The sequence below is a fragment of the Bos taurus genome, chromosome 26 (genome assembly GCF_002263795.3).
Source record: "Bos taurus isolate L1 Dominette 01449 registration number 42190680 breed Hereford chromosome 26, ARS-UCD2.0, whole genome shotgun sequence".
NCBI lineage: Eukaryota > Metazoa > Chordata > Mammalia > Artiodactyla > Bovidae > Bos > Bos taurus.
This window is the reverse complement of record NC_037353.1, coordinates 50,898,341-50,926,115: the sequence shown is the minus strand read 5'-3', so window position 1 is coordinate 50,926,115 and position 27,775 is coordinate 50,898,341. Positions and strand designations below refer to the sequence as shown.

General features: G+C 57.0%; 1 protein-coding gene across 15 annotated transcripts in view; it reads right to left on the bottom strand.

Moving 5' to 3' along the window:
* Positions 1-8,087: 8,087 nt before the first annotated feature.
* The window catches only part of CFAP46 (cilia and flagella associated protein 46), a 95,284-nt gene continuing 75,596 nt past the window's right edge, over positions 8,088-27,775 (bottom strand). For 5 of the 15 annotated variants that reach the window (XM_024986023.2, XM_024986030.2, XM_024986027.2 and 2 more), the window contains 15 exons: positions 23,125-23,222; positions 22,523-22,729; positions 21,855-21,985; positions 21,551-21,678; positions 20,754-20,808; positions 20,014-20,175; positions 12,725-12,795; positions 12,544-12,604; positions 12,435-12,470; positions 11,874-11,976; positions 11,145-11,257; positions 10,160-10,241; positions 9,484-9,620; positions 9,304-9,402; positions 8,088-8,521 (listed from right to left, as the gene is read on the bottom strand). In XM_024986023.2, the coding sequence (XP_024841791.1) occupies positions 8,397-8,521; positions 9,304-9,402; positions 9,484-9,620; positions 10,160-10,241; positions 11,145-11,257; positions 11,874-11,976; positions 12,435-12,470; positions 12,544-12,604; positions 12,725-12,795; positions 20,014-20,175; positions 20,754-20,808; positions 21,551-21,678; positions 21,855-21,985; positions 22,523-22,729; positions 23,125-23,222 (1,608 nt within the window). In that variant the 3' untranslated portion in view covers positions 8,088-8,396. Of the gene's footprint in view, positions 8,522-9,303; positions 9,403-9,483; positions 9,621-10,159; positions 10,242-11,144; positions 11,258-11,873; positions 11,977-12,434; positions 12,471-12,543; positions 12,605-12,724; positions 12,796-20,013; positions 20,176-20,728; positions 20,809-21,550; positions 21,679-21,854; positions 21,986-22,522; positions 22,730-23,124; positions 23,223-23,567; positions 27,525-27,775 lie in introns of those variants that run through there. The other 10 variants (XM_024986026.2, XM_024986024.2, XM_010820164.3 and 7 more) reach the window with 10 other exon arrangements.

The window sequence follows — 27,775 nt, the reverse complement described above, 5'->3', positions numbered from 1 at the left end:
TCACAAGCAGTTTTGTGGGTGTCCCACAGTCTATATGCCAGCGCCTTGGGTTTTCCCAATTTTCCACCTTTAGCAATTGTACTGGGAGGAAGGCGGGGTACGTGTGCAAACCTGGTGACCGTGCTGGGATGAGTCCCTCTGGGCCCCTGAGCAGATCTGGAGGTTCTCGAGATCATCCTGCCGACGGGCGTGGTTCCAGCAGTGCTGCTGGTCTTCCGTGCCCTGGTGTGCCGTGTCCTGCCTCGCTTCTCACCTGTGGTTGCCCCCCGTTCTTCCCCTTTGTCATCCGGTCTGCTTTTCTGCTTGTTTAGTCTTCCTCTGGCTAGGACACAACATGGAGACCTGCGAGGTCCAGGTGAGGAAGGTGGGGGCATCCCTGCCAACCAGGCAGTCTGCAGGTGACCTACAGACGTGTGTGACCAGACTGTAAGGCCTCTGAGGTCCAACTCAGAGCCACAGTTGGTAACAGTGGAAGCTACAAGCTGTTCTGAGGACAAACCCGGCACCAAAGTCCTTAAGAGTTAAAAAGTGACAGAAAGGCACAAAGAAGCAAAAAGAAACCAAATTGTGGCCGTGAACCTTGACTCACCTCCTCGTCCATGATGGCCCGAGTCAGACGCGGGGACTGGAGGGCTAAATGATCGGTGCTGGGATCTAGTAAATATATTGATTTCTCTGCTCTGAAAACAGAGACACGACCAAGTTACGGGAGCGACCGCACATTATTCACAAAGCAGGTATCAATAGTTTCACCGAAGTAAACAGACTGCTTGTCTCCTGGGAGAACAGCAACCCGGGCCGGGGCTGTGTGTGAAGTGTGAGACATCCGCGAAAACGAGCACGATGGGGGCCGCCTGCTCTGACAGCATTTCTAATATAATAGCACTTGGGGAAAATGTGCCATCATTTCATTAAATAGATTGTCATTTCATCGTTAAATATATGGACACTTATCCAGAGAAAAATCTCATAAGCAGCCACGGCACCAAACCCTGCCCTGGGGAGGAGCCTGCGCGGGAGGGGGAACAGCCTGTGAGAGGAGGGGGATCCCGGGTAAGGGGTGTGGCCTGGGGAGGAGGAAGAGGTTTGGGGGAGGGGAAGAGCTTGTGGACGAGGGGAGGAGCCTGCAGAGGAGGGGGAGGGACTTGGAGAAGGGGCGTAGCCTGCAGAGAAGCAGAAGGGACTTGGTGGAGGGGCAGAACCTGTGGAGGAGAGGGAGGGACTTGGAGGATGGGGTGGAGCCTGAGAAGTGGGAGGGACCTGGGAGAGGGGCGGAGCCTGTGGGGGAGGGGGAGGGACTTGGTGGAGGGGCGGAGCCTGCAGAGGAGGAGGGACTTGGAGGAGGGGCGGAGCCTGCAGAGAAGCAGAAGGACTTGGTGGAGGGGCAGAACCTGTGGAGGAGAGGGAGGGATTTGGAGGAGGGGGTGGAGCCTGAGAAGTGGGAGGGACCTGGAAGAGGGGCGGAGCCTGTGGAGGAGGGGGAGGGACTTGGATGAGGGAGTGGAGCCTGAGAAGTGGGAGGGACTTGGGGGAGGGGTGGGGCCTGTGGAGAAGTAGGAGGGACTTTGGGGAGGGGCGGAGCCTATGGAGGAAGGGGAGGGACTTGGAGGAGGGAGTGGAGCTTGAGAAGTGGGAGGGACTTGGAGGAGGGGCGGGGCCCGCGGAGGAGGGAGAGGGCATATGGTGCCTTCCTTCCTTCTCGCAGTGTCCAGTGTCCACTTCTTCCCCGTGTTTCCTGTGTACATGATTCCTTTTATTAACTCAAACATCAAAGGTCCACATCCTGGGAGCTGACTGGCTGTTGGTCAGGACGGATGAGGCCGGCCCTGCGTCTGTCTGAGCTCGAGAACCGTCTTTTCCCGCCCTGTTGACTGCGGGTCTGTCAGCAAAACTAGCGACACGGGCAGAGGAAGCTGGAGCCCCAGGGGCGGCTGCGCGGTGCGGTCAGCAGGCGAGGTGGTTCTGGCCATGGGGTGCTCATGACGTGCGGTTCCTCTGAGCAAGCCCCCTTGACTGGACCCGAGGGCCCCAGACCTGCTGGGCCGCAGCCCCGGGCTCATTCGGGAGCCTCTCCGCTCTCAGCTGGGGCCCTCCTGAGTCTCCACCCTGCTACCCCCATGCGGGACGTTCACCGCGAGGCCTGCCTGGGGTCCAAGGAGCATGCCAGGACTCGGGGCTGGTCCCTGCAGCAGGACAGCCTCCTCGGTTACTGCTCGTGCCTGGAGAGGCTGGGGAGGACCTGTGGGCCGGCGGCGGATCTCCGGCCCGCGGTGGGGGGTGCCATGTGAGCGGCTACAAGCTCCTCCAGCGGACTGCAGAGTCAGCTAGAGAGGCAGGCTGAAGGCCACGAGGGGCAGGCATGGAAGCACCCTGATCGTGGGCTGCAGGGCAAGAAGGCTGCAAGGGGGCATGACGGGGGGTGCGTCGGAGGAGGACAGCCCCCCGGATCTGGCCCCTCCATGCCCTGCCTGGGGCAGCTCTGGTCAGGACCAGGCTGCTGTCCTCCAGCTGATCGGAGCCCTGAGTCTGGGCAAGATCGTTTGTGTGTGTGTGTGTTTTTTAATATCGTTTGTTTTTATCTTAACGTCTCACTGCATATCCAAACTGGCTCCGGAGCCAGCAAGTCAGGGGGTGATTGGTAGCTTTGTAATACTGACCCTGCAGCCGGGACACCTGGGTGGTCGGGGAACTCAGATGCTGAGGCCCGAGAGCCCTGGGACTTGGAGGCCACGGCCAGGCCAGCAGAAGGTGGTTCAGGCTGCATACAAATCTTCTTCCCCCTTTTACTTAAATGCTGAGATTTCGGCCCTAAGGATGATGTCTGCACTGTTTTCGGGAAAATCCAAACTAGCCTGTTTTGAGCGGCTGGAGGGCCGATTGGCAGCCAGGGTGGGAGCCTTCGGAGGGCAGCCTGCTCCAGGATGCCAGCCCTCAGCAGACGGCCGCACCTGTGGCCACACCTAGCTCTCCTCACTTGTCCCGGCTCCTGAAACTTGTCCCCATCACCTGTCACTGCCCCATCACTCCCGGGGTCAGGGGTCAGGTGTGACAGCTTCCATCACTACAGACGCCATCCTGACATGGTCCTTGGCCGCAGCGGTGGAGGTCAGACACGCCCCCCTCCCCAGGCTTGTCCCCCTCCATGCCCCGCCTCCACTGCCTGCCTGGGGACTGTCCCCACTGTCCCAGCCCCCGCCCAGACCCAGGCTCGTCCAGTACAGCTGCCCCCCGAGAGGCCTGCGCCTCCCTGGGGAGGGGCTCTTGCTGGCCCCACAGATCCCTGGAGGTGGCCCCCCAAGATCCTCTGGATGGCAGCCCCCCCTGCCCGCCTCCAGTGTCCTCCACCAGATAGTATGCATGACTTAATGGCTCAGCTGGTGAAGAATCCACCTGCAACGTGGGAGACCTGGGTTCGATCCCTGGGTCGGGAAGATCCCCTGGAGGAGCCCATGGCAACCCACTCTAGTGTTCTGGCCTGGAGAATTCTTTGGACTGTGTGTGGTCCATGGGGCCGCAGAGAGCTGGACACGACTGAGTGACTTTCACTTTCACTTTAATGGAACAGTAAACCAAAAGCCCTCTGTAGAACAGCCACTTGGCCCTGTGGAGGACAGACGCCTGGGCCCCCCATGTCCACCTCACCAGGTGTTCCAGCAGAGTCCCCGGGGGGTCCCTGCCTGCCGGCTCTATTCCTGGCCTCTGAGGCAGAGAACAGGAGACCCAAGCTGCCACTAGATACATGAAAAGATGGTCAACTCACTGGTCAAGGAAATTCCACCCAAACTGCCCCCGAGACGCTGGCCCCTGGCATCCCTGAGTCTGGGGGCTCCAGCCGCAGCTTCTTCCAGGGGCGGTTCTGAGCCCGAGAGCTGAGCAACCTGTCAGAGCATGGTTCCCGGGCACGGGGGTCCTAGGGCTCAGGCAGGGAGGCCCCTGGTCCCCCCCCCGGACTGTTTGCCCCCAGAACCCCTACCCCAGAGCCTGGCTCAGAGCAGGTGCCCAGAAGAACAGGGAGGGTGTGGGGGCACCCCGATCCCAGGGCTCTGGGCCGAGGAAGCTCCACCTTATTGTCCTGCTGCCACCTCTCGCCGTGTGTCACAGAATTAAAATCTGTAATAAGAGAATTTAAGAGCTCCCCATCAGCTCCATCCCGGCCATTAGCCAACAGCACGGGGTGTTAATCTAGTCATCTGCCTCTGGTCTCAATGAATTGTGATAAAAACGTCAAACAATTAGATTATCCTGGCCGCCAGCACCCTTGATTGAGTGGCGAGGCAGGGCACGTCCCTTGAATCACCCTGACAAAGGGGCTGCTCACTGCAGGGAGTCCCCCGGCCCCTCCATTTCCACGTTGGGGCATGGTCCATCCAAGGCCAACACAGGTCCCGGGAGCAGAGCAGTCTCTCAGGAGACCCCCTTCTGGGCGTGGGGACCCCGGGGGGCCAGACTGATGCTGGGTGGAGGGGAGGGGCAGGCAGCCCCCTCCCCTCCGGGACAACCCCTGGGAGGCTAAGGTCACGGGCCCCTCCCAGAGCCCCAGAAGGGCTGCCCAAGGAGAAGCCCCTGGTCCAGGGGAAGACCCCTCAGTTGGGCTGCCACCTGGAGGGAGTTTGCAGCGGCCGCTCCCCAGGAACCACGCCGCCTTCTTCTTTGTAAGGGTAGAGACATGCTGAAAATTGATTTCTCTGTTGGAAATGGGATAATGAGACTGGTTGTTTCTATCTCCATCATCGTCATAATAAAATGAGAGGACGTGAAGTAATATTGTATGTCTTAATGCAAGGGAGCATTAATTGAATACAAATGGCCTTTCTTGAAGTTGCTGGGTTATATTTCAGACATATGGGATAATGATGCCAGTTAATCATTTTTACAAGATATAAAATTACTGGCTCCTCCAGGAAGATCATTAAGGAAAACAATTGTTCACAGCAATTGAAAATAGAGTTTTAATTATTTAATACAGAAATTAAACTATTAGAGACCAGTGTTGAATGAGGGAACTTAATAGAAATTTATATACAAGAGTCTGTGAACATTTTAGCTTTATTAACCCACCTAATTTCTTAATCCCAATCAACCCAGAAGGGCTGTTTGAGCTGTGAGAGGGAATTAACTGCTGGGAGAGGAAGGTGGGCCCAGGTGCTGGAGGCCCTGGGGGACAGGGGACCCAGCTGGAACCGTAGGCCTGCCCTCTGGAGAGGACCAAGGCAGGTGCCCTCACGCAGACGGGCGAGCTCTGGGCCAGGACAGACGGAGGCCCGGATCTCCCTCGAGGTGAAAGCAGGGGCCACGTCCTGGGAGACGGACCTTGGTCTGTGCCTGGTGATGCTGTTCTGTGGGATTCCATGAGCAAAAGGGTGCTGCCCGGGGGGTGGGGGGTGGGAGGGGGGAGCTGGGACCACCCCTCGGGCAGATCATAAGAATGGGAGCCCCCTGCCCGGGCTGGCCCGGCTCCACAGCCCACAGCCCCCAGACCCCCAGCCATGAGGGGGACCCTGGGCTCCTCACCCATTCAGAGATCCCCCCAACCCAGTGGCCCTCATCCCGGGGCACTGGAACTGTCGTGTTTGCAGGCAGCCTGTCTGAGGGTAGGAAGGTTTTGAGCAAGATTCTGACTAACATCTCAAAATGACAAGGCCTTTACCAAGTGTGAAAACACCAGGAGCTCGCTGTGGGAAACAGAAAATCAGTGCTTTTCTCCCTTTAATTTCCCCTTAAATTTCCTACAATAAAGCATACTGCTAAAAGAAACTCCGTATTTTAAAAATGCGGAAACCACTATTTCCAAGGTGTAAATTCAGAAAGCAAGTTGAACTTTGAAGCAGGTGATTGACTAACAGAAACCGATCGGTCCCAACCCCGGCTGCTGGGAGGCCCCCCGACCCCGCCGCGTCCTGGGCGCCGCGCTGTCCGGGGAGGCCGGGGTTCCAGGACGACCAGCTCAAGGTCGGGGAGCTGGTCTGGACTCTGGAGCCCAGGCTGGCCCCGAGCCAACTGCTGCTCAGGAAGGGGGAGGCTGGGTGGGGGCAGGGCGGGGATCTCCAGGGGACGCTGCCCCCGCCCCGGCGCCGGGGCGCCCCGTCACCCCTCTGCGTCCTTTCTGGAACACTCACAGCTTGCAGGCCTGGCCGCCCTTTCTCAAAGGGCTGTGCACTGTTGGAATTACATTGTCTCCTATTATTACCAATAAATTCCAAGTGATCTTTTCTCTCCTTATAGTTTTTAGGGTTACATAAATTTCACCTACGCAGTTTTTCGTGCTTGAATATATTACAGAATGCCACTTGTGTTACAGCAGCTAATTGATACTGTGATTTGTCATGGTGCCGGCACATAACTCAGAGGGCGACTGAAGCCCCGGCTACACGGAACAGCACTCACATTTCTCACAGGAGAGGCACAGCAGCAGGTGAAAAATGTGACTCTGCGCGGATGAAGTATTTCCAGAAGCTTTTATCCTTGTTGTCTGGGTCGGTGCCAGCATCTTTCTAGAGGGAAGCTCGTATTTCCAACGCTGCTCCATTTGAATTTATTCCCTGGTCATTAGCGCTTTTTTGAAAAAAAAGAAAAAAGAAAACGGGAACAAATATGCGTATATGTTTGAAGAAAAGAAAAAAATCAAACATAAAAGAGGGGACTTGTCACCTCAATATAATCAAAAATGAGCTCTTAAAAAACTTCTTATGGTGAATTAATTATAGATTCACAGGAAGCTGCAGAAACAGCGCAGGCAAACCCGGAGCCCGGGCTGGAGCTGCGACTGGGCGGACCCGCGTGCTGCAGGCCCCGCCACGGGGTGTCTGTGTGACGTGCGTCTGTGTGTAGCTTCTGTGTCTATGTGCGTGTGTGTGTCTGTGTTGTTTCCCTGTGTTTGTGTGTGTTCATGTCTGTATGTCTGTGTCTGTTGTGTGTCTGTGTGACGTGTGTCTGTGTGTAGTTTCTGTGTCTATGTGTGTGTGCCTGTATGTCTGTGTTGTTTCTCTGTGTTTGTGTGTGCCCACGTGTTTGTGTGTGTCCGTGTCTGTATGTCTGTCTGTTGTGTGTCTGTGTGTGCATGTCTGTGCGTGGCAGGGCACGGCGCAGTGTTCTCCCACATGTAGATCTGTGGCTCTGTCACAGCCAGGGTGCAGAATCCGCTTTGCCCCAAGGCTTCCGTGGGCCCTGTTCTCTCTGCTGTTCTGAGCTTGGAGGATGTTGTGTGAACGACATCACAGTGGATGATCTTCTTGGTGTTGGCTTCTCCACTCAACACGATGCCCTTGAGGTCCAATCCAGCCACGGGTGGCTTCCTTTCCATCATGGGCGTTCCAGCAAGTAAAGGCGCTGTCTGCTTAACCACTTGAGGTGGAGGCCTTTGGGTTGGTTCTAGTTTTTGCTCTAATGGGATGAAGCTGGCAGACACATTCATGCGGGTGTTTTTGTGTGAACCTAAATTTCCGTTCCTCTGGGATCCATGCAGAGGCTGGCTCAGGTGCTAACTGCACACGCAGTTATGAAAACCTGCCAAGCTCTTTTCCAGAAGGGCTGCACCGCTTTAGGTTCCTTCCAGAGACACATGGGAGACCAAGGATTCCTGGCGTGTTTGCTTTGCATTTCCGGTCCCTCGATTCAGGGGAAACGAGGTCTTGGCCCCAGTCTCCCTGCTGGTTCTTCTGCCTGCCCCTGCCACCAGCCTGTCCCCTCCGGGTCCCCACAGCCCTGCGGAGCTGGGTCTGCCCTGCAGCTGTCGGAGCACAGACCAGGCCGCCTCTGCCACGGGGCCGGGACATCAGGGCTGCCGAGTCCCACGCCAGCCATGCCAGCAAGGCATTTGCAGTGGACACCCCAGCCCTTCCCACCCCTTTGGCAAAGCCCCACGGGGCCAATGGGTGAGGTCCCGGGCTGGGCCCCCGGGCGTCCTGAACACACAGTCACCTCTACCCGGAATGTGAGTCCCACTCCCAGGTGGAAAGCTGGGGCAGGGACGCCTGGGGGCTCAGGTCGTGGCCACACCCTCCCTGTGAGTTTGGATGTGCTGGCATCTGCGCCAGGCGGGGGGCAGAACCAGGACGGTCCCTACTTTGGGGGCACAGAAACACAGCTCGGAGGTGATGAAGCTGTTTATTGAAGCACTTGGACAGACCCGTGTCCTCATTAGGAGCAAAGGCATGGAGGCCTGGGGCCCCAGGGAGAGCCTGGAGAAGCAAGGGGCCCGGGGTCCAGGCAGCTGTGGGGTGGGCCCAGGTACCCCCACCCGCCCCCAGGGACTCTCCACCCCCCACCACGGGGCCCTGGCTTCACGGTGGAGACGGGCACGCGCTGCCCTGTGCAGAACGGGGTGGGGGCTCCGCTGCGCAGCCTGGCAGGGGTCTCAGGAGGAGGCTGAAGGCGCCTGGGAGTGGGCCGGGCGCCCCTCACACGATGGCCTGGTGCGGCAGCCCATACAGGACCGTGTTGAGGGTGATGGGGAGCCGCTCGGAGCCCTGCAGCTGCGGCCGGAGTGCCGCCGGCCGGTCCTTCCAGGCGTGCAGGGACTCGTCTGGGGAGAGCAGATGGGCGCGCGATGCAGGCTCAGGGGGACATACGCCTGGGGCCAGCCCGACGGAGGGGATGGTGCCAGGCCCTGCCTTCCAGCACCGCCCAGGTGTGGACGCCGCGGGCCACAGGCCACCCTCACCCGCTTGCCCGTGCGATTGCTCCCTCACTCACACACTCTCACACACTTGCTCCTACATGCTCACTCACACACCCACTCACACACTTGCTCATACACATACTCCCATACTTGCTCACTCACACACACATTCACTTATGCACACACACACTTGGCTCACTCATGCACTCACTCGCTCATTCAACAAGCATTTATTGTTTGGCCACGACCTCCCTGGCACTGTGGACCATGGGATTTTAAACTTTAGGCTCTTCTGCACTCTGTATTTGAAGACCTCATGAGCTAGGCTAACTCTTTCTTAGTTACAGCAGATTCTCGCGTCAGCGTGCTGCACTCGGGTTTTTCACACCAGAATCCACGTGGGCGCTGTCGCTACACGTGGACATTAGGGTTTCATTTGCACTGGAGGAGTGGGTGGGCTTCCTCCCCAAGAGCGCCCCGGGGGGCTTTTCAGGGTGTGAGGACCTGAGCCTTTTGAAGATAAAGATGTTCTAGTCATTTGCATGTTTCTCCCTAAAAATACTGGATGCCAGATTTCGCACGGGCTATGGGCTGTCAGAGGCTGAGGGTCCCCAGAAACAGGAAGAGTGAGAGTCCCCCAACCCCAGACCCGAGGGGCTGGAGGAGGAGAGGCCATTGCTAGTTACCATGGTGGGCAGCTTCACTGGCTCCCACCTCCTGAAGCAGGCGGGTTGTTCTCCCGATCGGCCTGCCAACCGCCAACAGATCTAGAGAAGAAATCAGCCCTGAGATGGGCCATCCACCCCTCGCAGGCCCCAGGAGGCCTCATGGCTGCAGGACTGCACAGCAGGGCCGGAACCACTCACTTTCCCACAGGACCCGGGCCCGCATCGCGTTGTCCTGCAGGACCGTAGGCCACTGGCTCGCCACGATGCTCCCGACCCCCACCAGGCTCAGGAGGATGGCGGTCTCGACTGGCTCCTCCAAGGACAGCTGGAGTTCACTGCAGGGGACCAAGATGGTGGGCCAGCACGAGGGGCCCGGCCAGAGCCTCCCCGTCCACAGCCCAAAGAGTACCAAGTGTGGGACCCAGTAGATGGACTCACCATCCTTAAGCTTCTTGAAAAATCAAGATTCCACCCGCCCACCCACCGCCAGCCTCCCTACGCGAACAATTAAGTGCCATTTAGCAAGAAAAATCATTTCGGGGTACCGGCACACTCTGGATGGCTCCCTGCGTGGGGGGAGCTAAGAGGGGAAGCACCCCCCGCAGAAGCGGTCTGCAGCCCCGCTGCCCACAGCCCCTGAAACCCTGGGGGGGTGTGATGGATGATGTGGGGTGCTGGAGCCAGGTGTCCTCCCCACTGCCCCCTGTCTCCCATCCCAAGCCCAGCTGCCTGAGGCTCCGGCCAGGCCTGTGGTCTGGGGGCAGGTCACAGCGGCCCGGCTGCCGTGGGGGGCAGGGCCAGTGCCCCAGATGGACATCCACCGCTCACACGCCCCCTGGGTCTCCCATCAGCTTCCAGAGGGGACCCCTGGCACCTCCTGCTCTCCGAGGACTCTGCGTGGCGCCGCACACTCTCATAGGACTGGGCCAAGTCCAGCAGCACCATCATCTGGCACTCTGTGGTCACAGGTGGGACTCATCGGTGGGGTGCCCAGGGCAGGGGGCGGGGGGGGGGAAACCCTGTGGGCAGGTGTCACCCAGGGCACAAGCAGCTGTGGAAACGCAGCCCCCTCTGCCCGAGGCTCGGACTTTGGTCCATTTTCTGGGCCACATGGGCAAGCTGGTCGTTTGCCCTAGGGGCTCCACACCTTCACAGTCTCCTTAGGCGGCCAGGCCAGGCAAGGAGTGAGGGGCACGAAGTCCACCCGGGGGGCCTACTGCATCTCCCGACCTGCAGGAGGGGTCTCAGCTCCCAGCTGCCCCCACGAGGCGGTGGCCTCCTGTGCCCATTGAAACAGGGCCCGTGTTGGAGCACTTGAGTGTGGGTGTGAGAAAGCCCCATGGACGGAGGCCAAGCCCCGCGCAACCTGACTGTGGGCCGGCCTCAGGGGCCACCCCCAGGGGAGCAGACAGCACAGGCTTGGCTGGGGGTGGGGGCGGAGTACCGGGGCACCTGGGTGGGGCGGGGTGATGAGGTGCCACTGGACAGCGAGGAGGAAATGGGAAAAGGGGCCAGAGCCTGCAGTTCAAGCAGAAGAGCTGGGAGCGGGGAGAGTCGTGACCAGCACCTTCCAGAAATGCCGGCCCAGCCCTCCTGGACTCTGCATGCTCAGTCCTGAAGGGTGAACTGCCCCAACTCCAGAGTCTGGGCTCTCAGAGAAATGGAGGAGGAGGACGGAGGGCAGGAGGGGCCTCAGCCCCACCCCCAGGCCCTGCTGTGCGGTCCTAAAGCCCCCAGCCCTTCGTCAGAGGACGGGAGACACCTGGTAAGACACAGGGGGCCTGCCCCGTCCTTGTGCGAATTCGACCTGTGGCCCGAGCCGGTGGGCTTAGCGGAGAGGCGGGCCTCGGAGGTCTCACCTTCCAAGTTCATGGCGGCCAGCCTTTCCACTAATATGTGCGATAGGAAGTTCTCCATCCCGTAGAAGAAGAAGCCTGTGCAGCTGCCCAGAAGCTGCTCCCACTCGGCCTGGCTGCCAAGGCAAGAAGAGGGAGAGCGGGGTTGGGGAGGCGACGGGGCTCGGGCCGTCACCGTGAGCAGCCTGTGCCGCGGTCCGCTCCAGCCCTCCCCCGGGCGGTTACTCTGAGAAGCAGCAGAGGGACCTTCCTGCATCCCGGGAGCCCAGGTCCCTGAGGGCGTCGGCTGGGACGAGCCCGGCCCGCAGCTGGCCCAACTCTCGCAGGCCCCGCCCAGGCCCCGCTCTCCACGGCCCCGCCACAAGCCCCGCCCCGCCACAAGCCCCGCCCCGCCACAGGCCCCGCCCCGCCCAGGCCCCGCCCCGCCCAGGCCCCGCCCCGCCCAGGCCCCGCTCTCCACGGCCCCGCCACAAGCCCCGCCCCGCCCCCGCCCCCGCCCAGGCCCCGCCCCGCCCAGGCCCCGCCCTCCCAGGCTTCTCCCTCCAGGGCCCCGCCCCCGACACGCCCCTCGGCGAGGCGCTGCCTGGAGGCCCTTGAAGCCGAGCGGGTGGGCGGGCACCCGCCGGGCGCTGGGGCTCTAGGCGCCTCCGGGCAGTGAGGAAGGGACTGAGGAAACAAGGGGTCAGCGCGGGAGGGGAAGGGGTCTCCCGTGGGCGCAGCCCAGAGGCCAACCTGGGAAACTGCTTATTGCCCAGGTGCCCCGTCCATTTCGCAGTGAACGTGTCTCGGAATCTTTCCAAAATTTCCCGGGTCACGGAGACAGGAGTCAGCATTTCTGCAACCAGAATGGGATGGTGACAAAACGGGCGTCGAGGGTGCGGACACGGGGGGCCCTTGGTGTGGCGGGCGCCCGGGGCCTGGCTCCTCACGGGCAAGGGGGCCCGGGGAGTGGAGGGGTGGCGCTCCTTCCCTCCTCCGTGAAGATATGAAAACCAGCTCAGCCAAAGAGCCAAGGAATTGTCCCAGAGCCGCGGGCGCAGCCCTCTGCCACAGGCCCACACCCGGGGGCGGCACCTTCCCAATTCAGGGGTCCCTGCCAAATGCTGTTGACCTGCCCTGGCTGCAGACGAGAGTGAGGGCAGGTCCCGGAGCACACGGCCACCGCCCCCCTTCCCCGGGGCAGTGCAGCAAGAGCTGACCCAGGGCCACATGGAGGCAGGGCAGAGGCTGAGGCCAGCACCCAGGCCTGGATGTTCCCAGTGCTGTGGGTGGTCCCTGGCAGGGAGCGCTCACCTGGGCCTTGGGCCTCCTCGTAGGGGTCCACGACAACTGGGCCTTGGTTAAGGAGAACTAGGCCGCAGGATCCATGTCTGGGGCGGGCGGGTGAAGCATCAAAGGATACACTTGAAGCTGTCCGAGTCGACGAGGACACAGTGGGAGGGGACGATCCGGGGTATGCTGCCCTGTGAAGACAGGCAGGAGTCCCTGAGGGTGCAGCCTGCAGGCAAAGCTGACCCGCTCCATCCAGGGGCCGGGCCTTGGGCCCCCCAGGCCTGGGGCTCGGTGGGGCCTGGGCCACCTACCTTCCCAGCCTTCCGTGTTGTGCCTCTCTTCTTATGATCTTTGCCTCTGCTCTCCTTCTTCATGCTCCCCTCTGTTGAGACAGTAACGGGAAGTGGGGTCACGGAGCTGGACAGAGGCACAAGGACTGACTGCACCAGACGCCACTGCATCGTTCACTTGAAAGTGGTTAATTTTATATCACGTGACTCTCACCTCAGTGTAGAAACAAGTAGTGAGAAGAGCTGGTTTTAATTTTGGTAAATCCAAAATGGCAGTAATTTCTCCAGTGGAAAGGCTCCCAGGGCTGGGAAAGACCTGGGCCAGGAGGTCTCAAGAAGGAACAGTTGCCAGAGGCGCCAGGCCCGCACGCCTGACCATTCACACACCACGCTGGGCACCTGCCAGCGTGCCTGCCGCCTGGCGCACTCACCACGGGCGGGGCACTGCTTGCTGGCTGCTCTGCCTCCTGAGAATGCACACCGTCCGCTCCCTGCCCGTCCCTCTTCTGGTGGAGGCCTCCAGCTGAGCACAGATGGAAGCGCTGACGTGGGGGCTCTCAGCCGAGCCCTGACTTTATGGGGCACACGGGAGGCAGCCTGCTCTAGATTCAGATCAATTCCTCCATCAAGATGAGGCGTTCACTCCGCTCCTGGCTTGCTAAGAATTTCTGTTGTGAATACCTGCATCATCTGAGATGTTTACAGGTTCATTTTCCCTTTACTCTCTTCACCTGTGACATCTGTAGGTTTTAAGGTCACATGGGGTGATGAAATGTTGTATTTTTCTTTCCTATTCCTGAGCAGCTCGGGTGTCAGGTTCGCCACTGACCAGCAGAAGATAGCCTTTTTCCTTCTACCTGGGAGATATGTACAGACTGACAAGAATGGTTTCTTGGAATTTTGGTAGAATTCAACAGAAAAAGATGGTAAAACTGGTATTTTTGTGGGGGAATATAAATCTGTTGATTGTTTTTTCTTGGCTATAAGGCTGTCGGGGTTTTCTTTCCTTCTTGAGTCTCGAGTTCTTTCTCCCTAGGATGTTGTCCAAAATTTGCATAAATTTTTGAATATATTGCACAAAGTTGTTCACAGTATTCTATTATCTTCAATCTCTGATGCTCTTTAGAATTTGTCTCTTTTATTTCTAATGTTGTATATTTGTGCCTTTATTTTTTCTGGATCATTCTCACAAGAATGTGTCTATTTTATGAGGTTTTTTGTTTTCTCAAACAACCATGTTTATCTTTGCTTCTAATTTTGTTGGTGTCTGTTCATGTATTTTTTGTAGGCTTCCCTTTGCTTTCTTCATTTTTTCTTTTGTTTTTTGTTTTTGCTGTTCTTCTCTAACTTCCCGAATTAGATGCTCAGCATAAAGCCTCCAGCCCTTCTCCTAACATAAAGGTAAAAGATCCTTCTCGATTCTGCTATAATCCAGTCTTTTTGACATTTCTATGGTCACTTCTTCTGAGTCCCATGAGCTATTTAGAAGTCACTGTTATAAAATTTCTAAAAGTATGGGGATTTAAAAAAAATCCATCTTTTGGGAGTTGATATCTGACCCAGTCACACATGGCCTCAGCCTGTTTCTCTAATTTCTAGACACAAGGTCCACGTGTCCGCGAAGCTGAGTTTAACTGTGTTGCTCAAAGCCTGTCTGTGCTCTTTCTGCTCATCCGACTTGCAGTGGTGGATGCGGGCTGGATTCTCCCATCTCGAGCGTGGGCCCCACAGTCTTGCCCCAGGTTCTTGCTACTTGTGCTTCCCACGTGTGGGGCTCTTTGGTCACTGAGTGGTGGCCCTGCCCTGCGGGGGCCCGAGGCTACAAAGGTGGCTCCGCTGCACAGTGAGAAGGTGGCCCTTTCAGTGGCACCCGGCACTGCTCTTGTCTGTTGCTCTGCTTTCCTGCTGCCGTGGCTCGTCTCTGGTCAGGAGTCTCTCGCTCAGACAGCACCTGACTGGCATGCTCTGGCTCACTCTGCCCTTAGTGGCAGGTGGGGCCCACGCACCTTTTTGGCTCACGATCCACGGACGAGTCCCGGCACCTCGCCCCGCGTTCCGTGTGTGGGTCTCCGTCACTGGCCGCTCGTAACTTGACTGAGGTCTTGGGTCACCTGTTCTCTTACTCATTTCCCCTCTTTACTGGTTTGGAATTTATACACCAGTTGTCTTCTTTTCTGGTTAGCCTTAAAGGTTTGCCCTGAATAATTAACATTCAAAGAGCACTCCTGCAGCCTGAGGGCTCCAGGGTCTGAGGTTCCTCACTCTGGGGTGTGCAGAATCCTTCTTTCTATCCCCACTCGGCACTGCTTCGGAAGACCGCTCACACTCACGCGGTGTGCTCGCTACTTTACGGTGACAGTTTGCATGAGTGTTGCCGCTGCTGCAACACAGGACCACAACGCAGGGGCTTCAACAACAGCTCCAGAGGCCAGAGCCCAAAGGGGGTCCCGCTGGTTAAAACCGAGGTGTGGGCAGGGCCGGGTCCTCCTCGAGGCTCCAAGCACAGTCGGCGACCCTGCCTCTTCCAGTCCCTCCGTGCCCGCCCCCCGCCTGTTTTCAGGACCCTGGTGATGGCACGGGGCCACCCAGACAATCGGGACAATGTCCCCATCTCAGGGTCTGTCACTAATCACACCCCGAAGGCCCTTTTGTCTTGTCGGGCCACGTCCTCTTGGGGCCTGGGGATCAGGAGAGGGACATCTCTGGGACGTTGTCCTGCGTCACCGCCGGATGCCCGTAGGATGATCTGCTCTTCCAGACAACGCTGGCAATGCAGAGCAGAGCAGACAGGAAGGCCCTCCAATAATGGTGTGCAGACAGCTGGGGCCTCACGCAGAAAAGAGAAAACTAAACCTCACCTCACACTGTACACAAAAACCAGCGTCAGATGGAAGGTAGGCAAGAGCATGAAAGGTGAACGAAGGAGACAGAGGGCGTCACAGAGTATCTTCATGGTCTTCAGGTAAGAAAAGAAATGTCTTATTTTAAGACCTCATAAGCATGAGGTGTTACGAGAAGATGGATACACTGGGCTATATTCAAATACTTTGTTCACAGAGAGGTACCAGGCACAGGAGTGAAGAGACCAGCTTGAGGGAGATCGGCAGTTTAGACAAGTGATCGGAAAATGTATGCAGACCTAACGAGCAAAACCTGGAAAACCCAAGGCAAACACTGGCGAAAAACTAGAACAGATTCTCACGAAGGCATCAAACAGCCCATAAAATGTGAAATGGGCGGGGCTTGTTCCAGGCTCTGCCCGCCCACCCCACTCCTGCTCTTGCTCCGAGTGGGCCAGGAACCCGCACTCTCTTCCGTCCTTAATTTCTGGCCCATTAGTGTCCTTTGATTTGAGCTGATTGCCTTAAAGAAGCACGTTTGGGGCCAGGCCCTGCATCTCCATTCAGGGAGGGGACCTTCTCCGTTTGATCTGGGTGTTTTGACCTTGCACGGAGACTGATTATTGGTGTGTTCGGGTGCAAACACACCATCTTGCTGTTTTGTTTCTCTTTGTCCTGTCTGCTTTGCTCCATGTCCCCTCTTCCTGGCCTCTTCTGACCAGTCCTGCTGCTTCATGAGTCTATTTCATCTTCTCCATCGTTTACTAGCTGTGCGTTTCTGCCTCTGTGTGCAGTTGCTGCGCTGGTCGCTGGTCACTGGTCGGTCAGCACACGACCCTCACCCCCAGCCTTTGCTGCCCCACACGTTCCATTTATATAATGCTGTAAACCCCATCACACATTGCTATTAATTTTTAATGTCAACATCTCTTAAAGAGATTTTAAATTAAGAAAAAGTTTTAACGCCCACCCACCCCTTTCCAGCTTCTGGTGTTTATTCCTTTGTGTAGATGTGGACTCCCACCCTTTTTTCCCTGCCTGGAGAACATGCTCAGCTTTTCTTGTGGGGTAAGCAGGCCTGGTGGGAATAATTCAGCTCATCTGTTTCTGAAAAAGAATTTTGCCACTGTTCTTGAGAGTTATTTTTGAAAATATCTACATTGATAGATATTTCTGTAATAATTTAGAGACGTTCTTCACTACTTGTGTCGTTTCAGTTGAGAAGCCTGCTGTGCCTCTTGTATTTGCTTCTTAATACACAAGGTATCTTTTCTCTTTCAGTTCAGTTCAGTCGCTTAGTCAGGTCTGACTCTTTGCGACCCCATGGACTGCAGCATGCCAGGCCTCCCTGTCCATCACCAGCTCCCAGAGTTTACTCAAACTCATGTCCATTGAGCTGGTGATGCCATCCAAACATCTCATCTTCTGTCATCCCCTTTTCCTCCCGCCTTCAATCTTTCCCAGCATCAGGGTCTTTTCCAATGAGTCAGCTCTTTGCATCAGGTGGCCAAAGTACTGAAGTTTCAGCTTCAGCATCAGTCCTTCCAATGAATATTCAGGACTGATTTCTTTTAGGATGGACTGGTTGGATCTCCTTGCAGTCCAAGGGATTCTCAAGAGTCTTCTCTAACACCACAGTTCAAAAGCATAAATTCTTCAGTGCTCAGCTTTCTTTATAATCCCAACTCTCACATCCATACATGACTACTGGAAAAACCATAGCCTTGACTAAACAGACCTTTGTTGGCAAAGTAATGTCTCTGCTTTTCAATATGCTATCTAAGTTGGTCATAACTTTTCTTCCAAGGAGTAAGCGTCTTTTAATTTCATGGCTGCAGTCACCATCTGCAGTGATTTTGGAACCCCAAAAAATAAAGTCTGTCACTGTTTCCCCATCTATTTGCCGTGAAGTGATGGGACCGGATGCCATGATCTTCGTTTTCTGAATGTTGAACTTTAAGCCAACTTTCTCACTCTCCTCTTTCACTCTCATCAAGAGGCTCTTTAGTTCTTTTTCACTTTCTGCCATAAGGGTGGTGTCATCTGCATATCTGAGGTTATTGATTTTCTCCTGGCAATCTTGATTCCAGCTTGTGCTTCATCCAGTCCAGCACTTCGCATGATGTACTCTACATATAAGTTAAATAAGCAGGGTGACAATACACAGCCTTAACGTACTCCTTTTCCTATTTGGAACCAGTCTGGTGTCCCATGTCCAGTTGCTTCCTAACCTGCATACAGATTTCTCAAGAGGCAGGTCAGGTGGTCTGGTATTTCCATCTCTTTAACAATTTTCCAGAGTTTGTTGTGATCCACACAGTCAAAGGCTTTAGCATAGTCAATAAAGGAACTCTCTTGGTTTTTCAATGATCCAACAGATGTTGGCAATTTAATCTCTGGTTCCTCTGCCTTTTCTAAATCCAGCTTGAACATCTGGAAGTTCACATACTGTTGAAGGCTGGCTTGGAGAATTTTGAGCATTACTTTGCTAACATGTGAGATGAGTGCAGTTGTGCGGGAGTTTGAGCATTCTTTGGCATTGCCTTTCTTAGGGACTGGAATGAAAACTGACCTCTTCTAGTCCTGGGGCCACTGCTGAGTTGTCCAAATTTGCTGGCATATTGAGTGCAGCCCTTTCACAGCCTCATCTTTTAGGATTTGAAAGAGCTCAACTGGAATTCCATCACCTCCACTAGCTTTGTTCGTAGTGATGCTTCCTAAGGCCCACTTGACTTCGCATTCCAGGATGTGAAGGTCTGCCTCTAGGTGAGTGATCACACCATCACGATTATCTGGGTCGTGAAGATCTTTTTTGTATAGTTCTTCTGTGTATTCTCGCCACCTCTTCTTGGCTCTTTTCCCCTTGGCTGCTTGCAAAATACTCCACCACTGGTTTTAATCACTCACTACAATGGCCCCTTTGTAGCGTCCTTTGTTTCTTGTGTTTGAGATTCTCTGAACTTGGGTCTGCAAGACTGCAGTTTTCATGAAATCTGGGGGGAAAGCTGGTGATTATGCACTCACATAATCCCCAGAGCAAGCTCCTCTGCAGGCACATCCAGTTGCTGGACCTTGCCCGGCAGCTCACTGCTGCTCTGTTCTCCACAGTGTTTTCATTGTGTTTTTTCCCCAGTTTGCTTTTTCAATCTCTTCAAGCTCACTAGGCTTCCCTCCTGCCATGCCAGGCTGCAGTAACGCTGCCCAGGGCATGTCTCTCCTCAGCAGAAGCTCAGTTCGGGTCCATTTCACGTCTTGCCCGTCTCTGCTCACCGCACTCCCCCTCCCACCACCTCCCGACACGCGGGCCGCAGGTCAGGGCCTGCCTAACGGTCTGCTGGCTGACTGCCACTTGTGTCATGTCTGCTTCTGCTTTTGACGGACTTTTCTTTAGGGGTCTTTGAAAGCAGGTACTTTTTGATTGGATGTCAGACATTTCAATTTTTACCTTGTTGGGTCCTGGATATTTTTTTAATTTTGAAATTAAATTTAATTTTTACTTTTAAAAAAAATTTTGAAACCTTATTTTGAGATGCAGTTAAGCTACCTGGAAACAGTTTGATGCCTTGAGGCATATTTCAGCTCTGGCGGCAGGACTGAAACCGGTTCCCCTGGCAGAGGCTTGGCCCCTGTGCCTGATGCCGAGAGCCATGAGCTCTTGTGTTTCCACACACACCTGGCTAACTGGCTTGCAGCTGGGGATGGAGGGGACCCTCTGCGTGTCTCTCCTCCCAGGATCGCATGTGTCCCCAGCCCCACTCTGCTCACCTTGGGGAGACCACTGGGCTCTGCCTGAGCCCCCCTCACCTGTGCAGCCTGAGACTCTTTCCAGGCGGAAAGCTGGGGCTCACCTGCCTGTTTCCCCCCTTGGGGGTTGCTGGGCCCACTGCCTGGTTGCCAGTATCTGAAAACTGGTGCTTCATGTATTTTCCTCTGGGTGTTCGTTGTTTCAGCTGGAAGGGCATATCTGGTCTCTTTCACTTTATCTTGGGTGAAAATAAAAGTCCAATCTCTTTGTTTTTAATGTTGTGTGACATTTATCGCAGTGAAACATACCTGGAAACCACAGGGCACGAATGGGCAGCCTGGAGAGTGTTCACACGCCCTGCACGCTCATGGAGCACAGTATGACCACACCCGGCTCCCCCTGCGCCCAGGCCAAGCCAGGCCTCCCGGTCGTCTCCCTTGCTGCCTCTCACCATCTAACCGATGACCAACTATATCGTTAGCTGGTGAACACCAGTCCCCTCCTTAGAGACAGAAGTTTGTGAGGCCAGGAGGGAAGTTAGGGTCCTGCCTGGGGTACATTGGCAGCTGTCAGAGCACTGGCTCATGGACGTGCTCCCTAAACACTTCCAAATGCGCCAGGGTCTCGAAAAGCATGGCAACTTAGACAACTGCCTTGTCACAAGAGTTACACTCTCTTATCGTGAAAAGCCATCTACGCATTTCAGGTGTCCACCGGGCTCTCACCTGGCTCCTCTCTGCGGAGGCGATTGCACAGCATCTGGAGAGAAAACTCCCGTGACAGCGAGGAGACCAGCCCGTCGTCGAACACGGAGAGCCCTTCCAGCGGCAGCTCCAGCAGATCCCTGTCTGCGATCAGGATGACGTCATCTGCGACCTCGGGTTGCACTGTGGCAGGGGGGACGCAGCTGCTACTGCCCACTGGAGGCACAGACCCCTGCCCCTCACACCCCCACCCCCACCCCCACCCCGCGAGGGACTTAGGGAGGAGGCTGAACTGGGCACAGTCAGGACCTGGACACAGCCCGGGTGGGGGGACAGCATGTCCTCTGTGGTGCCAAGGGCCGCCCACGCTCCGTGGGCACTCCTGAAGCAGGTGCTGGAGCCTCGGCTCCTCCCACCAGGGAGCCCCTTCAGGGACAGGCAGTTGCGCTAGCCCCCCTCCCCGAGGACTGTCCGGAGGGGACCGTGGCCGCTGGGGCAGCTCCGTTAGAGGAAGGGTAGTGCTGCTCCCGGGACCCCGCAGCCACCCCAGCCGTCGGCCCCCGAGGGTGACGGTGGCATCGCCATGGCGTCTGCCCCTCGGCCTGCCCAGGCGGGGCTCCTGAGGGCGGGGTGGGCAGCGGGGGGTTGCACGTGGCCCACCAGGGCACCGATCAGCGCCGTGCGGAGTGGTTTCTGCCGGCCTCCGTCCCGCAGGCCGGGCCCCAGGCCCCCTCACCCTGGGACAGGGACGCTTTCCTCGCCTTGTCTTTGCCCTTGGTTTTCCCAGGATCTGCCACGACCGTGGGGATCGGTGCTCTGAAAGCAAAGGCACAGATTCAGGTTGAAAAAACCCATGAGCACCACTGAGAAGGGGCAGTGAGTCCTCGGGCGGCACGTCTCCAGGGCAGCATCAGGGCATGAGGCTCCCCATGCTCCCTGCTGGGGGCCTGTCTCCCGAGACCAGGGCATGGACATGAGCACATTGGAATCAAGACACTCTGACCTGCTGGCCAATCAGGGAGTCCATGCGCTGACCCCTCCAGCTTCCTTCCCCCCAAACCCAGATCCACGGGGCCGGGCCCTTTGCCAGGCTCTCCCCTCCCACCACACTCAGACTAGAGGACAGCGGGGCTCCGCGTGGCAGTGACGTCCCCCAGAAAAGGTCTGGGGTGGGGCCAGACTTCCCCCCGACAGCAGGTGGGCAGAGCCCAGCTTCTGTCTCCGAGGGCCTGTGCTCTCTCCAGGTCAGTCCGCCGCCCAATTCCGCACAGAAAGAAGCCCGGGGCTGCGGCCTCAGAGTCCCCAAGAGGACACGGCTCTGCCTGCCCCCACGCCCACAGCCAGCCGCTCAGCTAGCCGCGGGGCTCAGGGGCGGAGGCTGAGCTGGCTTTCTCACGGAGCCCCCTGCCCGCCCACCCTCGCCCTGGGCGTCACACTGCTTGGGACCTGTGCACACCTGTGGGGACAGAGGGACGGCGTGCCCCTCCACCCCCAGGGTTCCAGCAGTCTGGCTGGAACTCGGTGCCTGAGCCCCTTGGGAGGCAGCCCTGGGCAGTACCTGGGCTCCGGGGGGCAGCTGAGCAGTGGGAACAATGGCTGCAGGTACTGCTCCATGGACTTCAAGACCGCCTCGAACCTCGGCAGCGCACGGTCCTCCCCCATCGGGTGCACGCCTTCCGACTCCTCCTCAACCCAAACAACCGCGGAGGTCAGAAGGTGTCAGAGGGGACCCCGCCCCAGGCGGCCAGAGGGAAGGGGCCAGACCTTGTAGGCGACCCCCAGGAAAGGCCCGCTCAGAGCCAGGGCACCCCAGCCCGCAGCACTGCTCTGGTCCCCGCCCTACCCATGGGCTCAGGTCTCACCAGGCCAGTGCTCAGGGCCATGTCCCCACTGTAGGCCTCGGCCTGGGCCTGCTCCCGGAACTGCTGGACCCTGGCCAGCAGGCGGGAGAAGTCGGCGGGGCTCACGGCCACCCGAGCCACCTTGCAGGAGCCTGCGGAGACAGAGGCACGTCCCCACACTGGGCCTCGCAGACTGCCCTTCAGGCCGAGAGCACTGCGGACGGAGCCCTGTGCACCACCAGACTTGATGGGGGGTGGCAAGCTAAAGGCAAAGCTTTGGGACCTTCCCCAGGAGTCAGCGCCAGAACCCCGCTGAAGGGGGGACGGCCAGAGAGGTTGGGAAGGAAGGCGGACAGAAACTTGGCCTCTGCAATGTGCCAAGACTGCTCTGCAGACACAGTGAGGGGCCAGCAGGGAACGGGGGGTCGGTCCCCCGGCAGGGGACAGGTGGGTGGTATCACTCCTGTTGACGTTCAGGAGCCGGGACAGGCCCTCGGGGCACCAGGAAGTAGCCAGGGGGTCCTGGGACAGAGCAAATGGCTCTCTATCTGTGCTTGTAAATGAATGGGCAGGTGGAATGAAGTGCTGAGGCTGAGGAAGGAGCTGGAGAGGGAATGTTGGGGGGGGTATCCCCAGTGGGAGGCACACGGGCCAGGCTCGGCTGCTTCCACCTGATGCCCCCTCCCTACCTGGGAAAGATGCCTGGATGGGGGCTGGCAACCTGGGGAGGGGGGCGGTGGAGAAGTCTCGGGTCTCTGTGTGTCCCGCCCTCCCAGGGACGCCCCACTCCACAGAGGACGGCGCTCTGGCACGACTCACGCCCTGTCTGCAGTGTTCTGCCCTTGGCGGCAGGGATGGAGTTGGGTTTGTCGTAGGAGGCGCCGTACAGATGGGTCCTGTTGGCGGGACGGGTGGGGTCCCAGAGGAGCCCAGAAGAGGCGGACTCTGTGCCACCCCCCGGACATGAGGCCCTTCCTTGAACCTCAGACAAGTCAGGACACGGAGTCACACAGCACCCCACCCCCCGCCCTGCTACCCAAGGCTGGCAGACCAGGGGTTCTGCTGCACTTCAACCGTGCCCTTTAGGCCAGGGCTGTGTGCTGGCAGGACGCGGCACTGTGCCCGGCCCCCCGCCGTCATACCCGTCAGCCTGGGCACCCTGGCAGAGGGACGGTCCACCCACCCCATCCCAACGGGCGGCCCACCCTGGCCAGTGCCGTGTGCACAGCGACCGCCGGAGCAGGAGGCAGGGTCCTGGGGAGCAGCTGGGGGACAGGGGAGAAGGCCTCACCCGTCCCTGCTGTGGTGCAGAAAGACGATCCGCATCGTGGGGGGAATGTCATTCAAGAGGTTAAAGTGCTGTTCGGTGACCCAGAGGTTTTGCCAAGCCTGCGGGTGACACTCGGGGTCAGTCCGGGCCGGCGGCCGCCGCCAGGGGGCAGCAGAGGCACGCGGACCTCGCCGCGGGCACCGCCGGGAAGACACGGACCCAGCGCCGCGGAGGGCCCGGCGGCCCCGCCCCTCCGCTCCCCGCGGCGCCTCCCCCAACCCCCAGCAGACACAGGCCCGGAGGCCCGCAGTCTCCCAGCCGGTAGGTGGTGCGGTTCAGCCCCTCTCCTGCGGGTCTGCAGCAGGAGCCACAGGCAGCCCGCAGACCACCCCCACAGAGGAGCCGCTCACACCCTCTCCCCACTTGCTGATGAAATGAGCTTCAGGTTTGCAGCGACTGACCAGTGTGCACACTCAGGTCCACGGCAGGGGGCGCGGGGAACGCCTGTTCCAGCGGAGCAGACGGATCGAAGCAGGGGGAGACCGTGCGCCCCAGTCTGGGGGATGGGTTACAGGGGCCAGACCGCCTCCGCTCCAGCGGCCACGCCCAGCGTCCGGGGCCCCTCCAGGCTGGCACCCGTGGCAGCTGACCCTGGTGCCCTTTTCGCCTGCAGTGTCCCACGGGGGAGCCACAGCCTCTCATCCGCCTGTGGCCAGTGGGCACTAATACTGCTGTGACGTCTGCCCTTGGGGACCACAGCCCGCAGGGAGTTGCTGAGTTGAACTCACTTCCCAAGGGGCTACGTGCGGACGGACCCTACCCCCACCCCCACTGGGGCCCCCTCCTCTTCAGCCCTGGGTGCTTTCCGCCCCTCTGGTGGACGTCCAGTAGCACTTGGGCAGGGTTTTAAGTTTTGCGTTTCTCTGATGACCAGTGAAACGTTTTAAAAGTTTACTGGCCGTTTGGGTATCTTCTGTGACAGTCCAGCCTTGTGAATTTCCTCTATTGGAAGCTCAATCTTTCTCTTCCCGAGAGCGGGCCACCTCTTTTCTCCACACAGGATTCCAGCTCCCGGTCACTCCGGGAGCGTGCTGGACCTCTGAGCTCCACCTTTGACTCCTGGGCTGTGGTTCTGATGAACAGAGGTTCTTCACGTCCGTGCAGTGCAGTGTGTAGTAAGTACCTCCTTCCTGGTGATGAGGAGGCTCGTCTCCGAAAGCGTCGTCCGCGAGCTCCACTGTGTCACCTTCTCAGGGGGCTGCACCGTCCCCTCCCCGCCCAAGTGTCGCCCTCGACGTGCGTCAGGCGTGTGCAGCGGGCCTGTTCCTGGCCTTTCTCTGTGGTCTCTTCCGCCGCTTCAAGCAGGTCCTGCTATTTTGTTTCGGAAGCTGGCACTTCCTTACATCCCCCAGACGCGGCTGCCTCTCTGCTTAGTCAGTTCTTTTTGAATTTGCCTTAGAGATGTTTGTGGTTTTGGGGGTAGAGACCATATGTCTTTTATTAGATTTTCCTTAGGTGTTTGATTGGCTCTGATGTCACTGAAAACGGTTATTCAGACACTGTCGCTACTTGTAACTGGCGTGCGGAGACGCAGTCACGGCACAGCCGTCAGTCGTGGCCTCCCGCCGTCTGCATGTTGCGTCTCAGAGATGCTGACTTTCGAGGCCCACGATCACGCTGACTGTGAGTACAGTTTTACTTCTCCCTTTTCAATGCTTCTGCCCTTTATTCCTTTTTCTAGTCTAACTGTTCCGTTGAATAGAAGTGTGATAGCTTTCTTGCGTCATTTCAACTCTAGGAGAAAAGTTTTCAGAATTTTTCTGAAAATTAATGTATAGTATGATCTTTGCTGTAGAGTTTTAAAGATATTCTTTATCAAGTTAAGGAAATTATCTTCTCAGTAACATGGAAACATACATTACCATATGTAAGCCAGAGAGCCAGTGGGAACTGCTGCGTGACTCAGCCAACTCACACCCGGCTGGGTCACCACCCAGAGGGGTGGGTGGGGAGGGAGGGGGCGGGGCAGGGGTAAACCCCTGGCCCATTCATGTTGGTGTTTGGTAGAAACCAGCACAACGCCGTAAGGCAACCACCCTTCAATTAAAAATAAATAAAATGATCTCCTATCTTGATTTTTTGAAATCACGGGCTGGTGTTGAATTTTGACAGTTTTTCTGCATCTATCATCTTGATAGATTTTATGGGCCTTATGATTGTCTCCTTTTCCTCCTGTTAATACGGTGGACTATACTGAACGAGTTAAAATACTGGACTGCATGGTGCACAGCATCTGATCCTCCTTCGTTATCCCTTCACAGTCGCTGGGCCTTTGGGCTGATGCTTTGTGTCCACGGCGGTAAGAGATTTTCCCCGCATGTGAGGTCCTCGCTGGGCCTTCAGTACCGAGGCTCGTGGGGCCTGATACTTTGTGTCCACGGCGGTAAGAGATTTTCCCCGCATGTGAGGTCCTCGCTGGGCCTTCAGTACGGAGGCTCGTGGGGCCTGATGCTTTGTGTCCACGGCGGTAGGAGATTTTCCCCGCATGTGAGTGCCTCGCTGGGTCTTCAGTACGGAGGCTCGTGGGGCCTGATGCTTTGTGTCCACAGCGGTAGGAGATTTTCCCCGCATGTGAGGGCCTCGCTGGGCCTTCAGTATGGAGGCTCGTGGGGCCTGATGCTTTGTGTCCACGGCGGTAGGAGATTTTCCCCGCATGTGAGGTCCTCGCTGGGCCTTCAGTACCGAGGCTCGTGGGGCCTGATACTTTGTGTCCACGGCGGTAGAGATTTTCCCAGCATGTGAGGGCCTCGCTGGGCCTTCAGTAAGGAGGCTCGTGGGGCCTCTCTCAAGAGTCAGGGAGTGTTCCTCTTGCTCCTGATCCCTGAAGGATCATTTCTTCCTTCAGTGTTTGGGGGAATTTGTTGGTGAAGCCAACTGGGTCTGGGACTGTCTTTGTGATGGTGTTAAGGCTTCACTTCTTGAAGAGAGATTAAGTTATTCAGATTTTCTATTGTCAGCTTTGGTAGGTTATGTTTTTTGAGGAATTTGTCCATTTCATTCAAATTGTCAAATTTACTAGAGTAAGGTTATAAAAACAGTCTTACTAGTTTTTCGATGTCTGAAGGATCTCATGATGTCATATCACCTATCCTGAAATTTCTGTCTTTTCTTCGTCAGGTCCTCCTAAGTGTCTATCAGTTTTACTATTGGCAGTCTGCCCCAGGAACCCATTCTTGCTGTTATTGATCTCCTCTGCCGGAGGCGTGATTTAATTTCATGGTTTCTGTTGTTCTGTCTCTCAGTTGTTTTCCTTTTTTTTGAAATGTTTTTATTCTAGCTTCTTGAAATCAAAGTTTAAATCAGTTTTTTAAGGCTTTCTTTTTGTACTCGAGGGTGTATTTTTCCCTAAACCCTGTTTTAGACAAGGCTCCTAGGTTTTCATATATAGTGTTTTTATTCTTTAAATCAATTTAAAGTATTTTGTAAATTCCATTGTCATTTCTTCTCTGACCAATTGATGATGATAGACATACTGTTTAATTTCAAGGAAATTGCGTTTATTTTTACGTGTATCTTTTAGTTATTGATTTATGTTTTAATTTCCTTGTGGTTAGAAAACAAACTCTGAGTGATTTCAGCACTTGGTGTCTGCTGAGGCATCCATCGGCCAGGGACGGTCCGCTTGGTAGAGGTTCCGCACACACCTGGGGGGGCAGGTGCGCCTGCTCCTTCCTGGCTCCTCGTTCCATGAACGTCGGGCCACGTCTGTGCAGGCCTCCTGCACTCGGGGACGTTCTCGCACACTTCTGCAGGTTGCTGCCGATTCATCTTCTCTTTCTACCAGCAACTGCCAGGATGGGTCCAGCCTCCCCACGGAGCCGAGGATCTGTCTGCGGCTCTGTCTGAGTCGGTTCTGTTCACACATTTGAAGCTGTGCCACCGGTGCTCACGGGCTGGGGACGTGGATCCCCGCTGACTGGCCGCTGGGGCGTCCTCTCCAGTACCGTGTCTCAGCAGAAGACTGCCAGGCTTTCAACTGATGAGTTTTCCCAGGGTTTACAGACTGCCTCTCACCTCCTCCAGGCTGGCCCTGCCCTGCAGGAGGGGGGGTTCCTGTCCCTGGGTCACGGCAGGGCTCTTGGCCTGGAGACATTTCTGGGCTGTCACGCGGGAAGGCACTGGAGGCCAGGGCTGCCGTAACACCCCCGGCACACACAGGACGGCCGTGCGCAGAGAGCCATCCCATCCCTGCTGGTCAGAAGGAGAAAGGCAGCCTGGATCGAGGGGTGCGAGGTCTGCCCACACCAGCGGCCATGGAAGCCCCACAGAGGAGGAGGGTGGGCTTGACCGGAGTGTTCTGGCCTGTTCTCTGTATTCAATTTCATCAAGTTTAATTTCTTTAAGTCTCCAATTCATACTTGCTAGTCCAAATAAAAAGGAGGTTCTATTAGCTACCATGCTCTGCAAATTTCTTCCAAAATTAAATTCTAAGACTTGGCGGAATATAAAACATTTCCTCAAACACAGCATGAACTGAAATGGACCCCCCTAGAGCCCCATCCTCCCGATGGTCCTTCACGACCATCGCAGGCCTGGGTGTCTGTACTGTGAGTTTGCAGAGTCCAGCCAATGCTGAAGGTGAGCTGCTCTCCCCACTGGGCCCATGAGAAGC